A 6249-nucleotide genomic window follows, 5' to 3' on the forward strand; every position below is an offset into this window, starting at 1 on the left:
AGGCCTCAAATTTGATCAATTGCCCATTTAATCCATGAATATTTTGCTTGGGTGATGCAAAGCAATCTCAGAGAAACCCTCTCAACCACAGAGGCTGTAGAGAGCTAAACAGTAAAGATTGGGAATTAGGGCCAATAAATATTAATGAAAGGAGAGGGAAAAATCAATCATTTTTCTAGATAATCCTGCTATTGCTTGGCTCATCCATGTTGCATTTACCCCTCATGCTGTAGGACCATGTGCTCGGAGGTTTTGTGCGGCGACGCACCCGCCGCACGAGTGATGCAGAGGCTGGAAGGGTCACGTGTGGGAAGGAAAAAGAGGCAACAGACAGGGAAGGAGCAGGAACTGCAAAAGCGAAGGGTCCTTGTACTGATGTGGGATTCCACCTGCAACAGGAATCGGTGCAAACCCCTCCACTGGGTTCAGTGGCTGCAGGTCAAACCCCGAGCAGCACAGCCCGGAGCCAGCGCCGTTATGTAAAGGGATGGGGTGGGCTGGATGGAAGAAATGAATCCAATTAGAGGATGAAGGGCAAAGGGAGAGAAAGGACACATTTGGTCTGGAGCAAATCCCTAGTAGGCTTTAAAGCAGGGACAGCAAGAAGACAAAAATTAATTGCAATGCAGGACACCCAGCCACCACCGAGAGGAACAGAAGCCTCAAAAATGGGGCAAAAGGCAGGGGATGGGGCTCTTCAGGTAGCCAGGTGTGTTGAATTGAAGGGTTCTTCCTGGGACACACGAAGTACCACCAGGATGTGGCTTTTTTGGGAGCTGGGACACCAGGTTGGCTGTTTGTGGTGCTGTAGAGCCACGGTGCCGTTGGAAGAAGGAGCCAGTCCAGGCAGGCACCAGAGAACAGCCCTGCTGGAAAGCAGAAAGCAAGCCAGCAAACCCCCAATTTCCTCTGTCCCGTTTCCTAAAAGATTATAACCCAGCTAGCCGTGTCACAGTAGTATTCAGACTCCCACAGAGAAAACCAAGGGCTCTGAACTAGAAACGAAAAAAAAAGTAAAAAAATATTTGACCCAGTTACGACAGAACTAAACAGCATGTATAAAGTATCGCTGCGGAGGGCTACGAACATCCACAATAAGGCCCCCAGGAATAACAGGGTTCAGCTTCAAATAAGATTTACAAACTGAAAAGAGCTGGACTATTCCTATTTGCCCCCTTTTCTGACTGCTCAGCTGCTCTCAGAGCTGGACCACAGTACGCGCTGCTGGACACTGCTGAAAGAAGGTGACGGTGCTCTGCTCTTGCAGCCCTCTGGAATTAAATGAAAGCCTTTCTTTTGCCTCTCTGACTTTGCAGTTAAGCATCTACCACTAGTTGGGCAAAAGAGAGCTCGAAGAGAAGAGCTGGACGGAGATCCCCGACTCCCAACTCTCCTTATTAACTCCTGCCTAACACCTACCTGGCTCAAACAGCCCATAAAACAGAACGAAAGGGATTGACTGCAGTTTGTGAGATGGGAAGATCTCACAGCAGCAGCAGAGAGCACCTTCTCCCTTGCCTTGGCCATCACCCTCGTCAGAGGATGGCACGTTCCCTCGCACACCCTCTAACATACAGAGAAATGTGCTTGTGCTGCTTGGATTTGCTGGCTGCTCGTCCCGTGGTGCTGCATGACCGGTGAGACTGTCTTGCAAACCTGCCTACTCTGCTACAGCCCTGGTTTATCACTTAGTTAAAAGTGTTGACAGCACCACACGGAGCGGTGCAGGTTCACAGCTGAGCCAGGATTGCTCAGCTCCTTGGCAAGAAAATGACAGGTCCCAAAGACTTTCTAGCTCTCCAAGGAAATCCTGCAGTGCTTGTAGAGATGTTACCTGGACCAGCAGCAGGAGGAAAAGCCTGGGAGGTGACAGGGGCCTGCTTGCCTTCAAATACCATGCACATGAGATGATGTTGGCAGCGGTGAAGTTCTCCTCACTTCCCAGCTGCCTCCTGGCTCTGGTGCATCCACTCTCTGCAAGGCTGTGCTGGTGGGGAGAGCCTGAGGAAGGAGCTGTGTCAGGGAACCCGCACAGAAAACAGGAGCTGGGTTTCTCCTGCCCAAAGTCCGTGGGCGCAGCGAGTAAGCTTCTGCACATCCTTATTTGTTGGAAAAGGAGCAAGGGCATGGCACAGAGAATCTCCCTCCACACGACCAGATCCTGGTCCTGCGTGAATGGAGCCATGCAAGCCCAAAGGAACGGCAGGCAGGCAGCCTTGGAGACCAGGGCTGCCCCCTCGGAGCCTCCGGCCAGGGCTGAGCTAATCCCTGCTGGGGGAGGAACGGCCCACCAAACCAAACTGTAAATACATCTGTGTCCTCCTTCTCCCTGCCACACGTTTAAATCTATTTGATCCACTCTAATGGATTGATCTACAAGTTTGTGCACACACATCCTGCTTTGGACAGGGCGGCTGGCAGCGCCTCGCCCATCACGACCTGTCAGCTCCACTCAGCCTCACCTCCGCCAGGGAACGAATCCAATTACAGGATAAAGGGTTTTCTTCCCCTCCATATGGTCTCTGTAACGCTCCGGCTTTATCTTTCTTTAACCCCTTTCCTGGCGAGGCAGCTCACAAGCCCGGGGTAAGCAGCTCAGCGCAGCGGCCACGCGTGGCTGCTATCTGATACAGGGAAACGAGGTCTTCCCAGGGCAGCCGGGGGTACCCGGAGGCACCGCAATATTCACACCTTCCTCCCTCTTCTCACATTACAAAATCAGCCAAAAACACAAAAGCAAGCTCGGCACTGAGCGAGGTTCAAGTCCCATGCGTTAGACCATCGCCAGAATTTAAATGCAGATGTTTTCTTCGTGATTGATCTCTCCTACTTTTGAATTTCTCTGCGCTTTGCTCCACAAGTTGGTCCCCGTGTGCCCTCGGGCAAGTCGCCTTTGCCCAAGCAGCAATGAAGCGTCCGGCACAGGGAGCGCAAAGGGCTCCCATCTGCCACCGCTCTGGGAAACCCACCTCACCCAGCACAGCCGTGCTGTTTGCTCAGCCTGTCGCTCAAACCCAGCGAACCAACCGTATCAGCTCAGTGCAAGTTAGTTATTTGATTATAATTACCATTTCTTGCTTTACACAGGACGTGAAAGCCCAGAGCAGCTCAGGGCTCCGTCACGCAATGTGCTGACAAACAATGAGTAAGAGACAATCTTGTCTCAAAGAGCTTAGCAAAGCAGAAAAAAACCTGCACGAGGGAAGAAAACCCTTCCTTTTCTTAGGGACAAACACAAAGAAAGCAAGCCTCTCCTTTCGTATTAAACAGGACCTGAGTTCTGCGATTGCCTTCTCTGTCACAGAGTCAGCATAGAAAACAATCAAGAGATCTCCGGGAGGCAGCCCATAAAGTTCCCCTGCTAAGAGACACCAAATTAAAGGCATCACTTTCCATTTCTGTGACAGAGATGCAGAGGGAACCGAGGTTGCATTCAGGACACGTCCTGGAGGAACCAGCTATCCTCCCTGGTGTCATTTTCCTACGGCGAGTTTATGCGAGGCCTCCGGCACTGACCTGTGGAGAGCTCTAAATCCACCAGCCTCGGGGTATCGACCGAAACACCGGCCTCAGCTCTGAGCAGGAGAAAGCTGGGTCCGTGAGGACAGCTGTGCTAACACGACAGAGGCAACTCAGGCTTACCTGCTTCCTACTCAGCTCCCAAAAAGGGGAAATATCCTGCTCCAGGTCGAGTTGAAGGTCAGGAGAAAGTTCTTTTGGTCTGATTGTTGGCAGCCCTCTGTTGGGAAGGTTTCTGGGTACCAAATACGAAGCCAAATCTCCACCACACCTTGGCTGAAAGGTCAAGTGGAAAAGGTCCGTTCATCAAGGGATAAAAAAATAAAAATAAAAAATACTGCTGCTTCTTTTCCCCACCACCCAAAAGAGACTGTCACTTCACCTCTTCCCCTCCTAGTTGTGCTTCATTTGTACAACTCAGCTCTTTAGAAGATGAGACACTGCAAAAGTGTCTCTCTCAGAGATGGGAGGTGAAAACTACTTTCTGGGAGATGAAAATTAACTTTCCTGTGAGAATAATTGTGTTCCTATAGAAAGCCTTGGAGAAGCACCAGAGCTTTCAAATGCTGCTGACACTCACAAGGTCCAAGTCATTTGAAACTGGACAAACCATCATAGTGAAATTTTTTAATTGAAAGGAGTTGCCTTCTACCATAGGAGTCAGGAGGAACATGCTGGAATTAAGATGCACATCTGTTTATATCTATTAACATTTCTGGGTTCTCCTTTAATATTCAGCTGATTCTGGAAAAACGTGCCCAACTTTTATACATCCGGAAGCCTGACTATGGCCAGGACAAGTAAAGCCATGGGGCTTCTCCACAAGAAACGCTCCCTCTCAAGAAGACCTGGAGTGGGAATTTCACGACTCGTGGATTCACAGGACATGCTGTGAGCTACTTCTGAGAGGCACGGACACCCCACTGGGAGTCTTTGTCCCAGGGCACCTGAGGCTGACGTGACCCAGTTACTCTCATCACATCCTGGTTCTGCTCCTCTTGGCTCCCTGCAGATGGATCAGCGGGTCAGCGATTAGGACTTCACTCATCCCACCCACATCCCTTAGACTTCCGCTCCTATCCTCTAGCTCTGAGACACTCCGGTCTTGCAGAAGACCTTGCTCGTCCAACCATGCGGTGTTGACTTTTTCCATCCACCTTGTCTTGGCAAAGGACAGCAGTGGGAAAGAGGCTAAGAGCTTACCGCATTAACAGATCAGGGCCATTAACGCCACCAGATGTCAGAGATTAATGGAAGAGCTTCCCTAAGGCGCCTTAGGCAGGTCTCCTGGACAAGGAGCACCCATGACCCAGAAGGAAGAAATGGGGAAAGAGCTTGGATGGAGCATCAGTTCTCCAATTTGGCACCAGCCCTGCTGAGAAAGGTTTTACAGTCTCGTGTGTGCTGGGATGGGGATCTCACATCCCATAATGAGTGTTAAGAGGCTGGGAGATGCTTCTTTCCATCCCATTTGCTCTCCAAGTGTGGCTACAGGCTGGTACTGGTCTCTCTGCGCTGTCCCTGGAGGGAGTTCAGGACATCAGCATTGCTGAGGCTTTACCCTCCCTCGGGCCACTGGGGTGCTGCTTCTCCAGCGAGTTGTGGCACTTTGTCAGGCTGGTTTTAGAGCTAAGGACCCTCCCTAAACCCTGCCAATCCTTGCAAAGCTGCAACGCAGATGGGTGTCCCACCTGCTGGGGTGGGGAGGAGGCTCGGGTGTGAAGTGCCCATTGAACCAGGCACCCGGAGCACGGAGCAGCCGAACAGCCAGAGCCCAGCTCGCGGCTCAGTGCCGCACAGCTCGGTCCAGTCTTCCCTCAGTGACCTCCCCAAGGTCATTGGGGCAGAGCTGGGCACTCCCCAGTCACCAAACACTCCTCCCATGGAGTCCTTCAGGTGCCCAGGGACACCCCAAAGGCTGTGACCAACTGTGAACCCCAACATAGATTCATTTCCCTTCAAATTGCCCAAAGCAGTCGCACCCCAACTCAGCACTGCTCCTTTTGCCTTTGCCCCTCTTCCAAAGGTCTCCCCACCCCATCCCTTCCTCCCCCCCAACTCCTTAAACAATATTAAACACTTAATGGCAATTAATACGCTTTAATGCAGGTTTTGGGGCCAACTGGCTGCTTAGAAGATGCTTAAAACCATCAACCCCTCTCAATCCCGTTGCCCTTGTCATACAAAGTTAGCCGAGCCCCTAATCCGGCCTCCCCCCGCACTCCCTCGAGGAGGCCGAAGGGTATAAAACCTCCCCAGGCACGCGGGCACCGCCAGCCCTCAATGCGGAGCAGGGGCAACGCACCACCTCCCGTCCCCTCGGGATTTAAATTATTAATTATAATTCATTTTTCGGAGAGAGGGAGAATCCTTTAGTAGGGTATTTCTCTGCTTTGGGGGGGGTGGGGCTTCCCTTGTTATTATTTTTTTAATTAGTTACAAAATCGTGGTATTTTTTAAAAAAAAAAAAAAATCAAAACCTTAAAAGCAAAGCAGCTGCCGTAACATTGGCAGGATGAATGGGACGGAAGGTATCAATTTTTACGTGCCTATGTCCAACAAGACAGGGCTGGTGCGAAGCCCCTTTGAGTACCCCCAGTATTACCTAGCCGAGCCCTGGAAATACCGCATCGTGTGTTGCTACATCTTCTTCCTCATCTCCACCGGTTTGCCCATCAACCTCCTCACCCTCCTGGTCACCTTCAAACACAAGAAGCTTCGGCAGAAACT

General features: G+C 51.1%; 1 protein-coding gene across 1 annotated transcript in view; it reads left to right on the forward strand.

Moving 5' to 3' along the window:
- The first annotated feature begins 6034 nt into the window (after positions 1 to 6034).
- Positions 6035 to 6249, forward strand: part of LOC104273570 (green-sensitive opsin-like) — a 4387-nt gene continuing 4172 nt past the window's right edge. The window contains 1 exon segment of the mRNA XM_009868937.1: positions 6035 to 6249. This exon segment is cut by the window's right edge and continues 1 nt beyond it. Within this exon segment, the coding sequence (XP_009867239.1) occupies positions 6035 to 6249 (215 nt within the window).

The sequence above is a fragment of the Apaloderma vittatum genome, unplaced genomic scaffold, assembly GCF_000703405.1.
Source record: "Apaloderma vittatum isolate BGI_N311 unplaced genomic scaffold, ASM70340v1 scaffold24964, whole genome shotgun sequence".
In the NCBI taxonomy this organism is placed as follows: Eukaryota; Metazoa; Chordata; class Aves; order Trogoniformes; family Trogonidae; genus Apaloderma; species Apaloderma vittatum.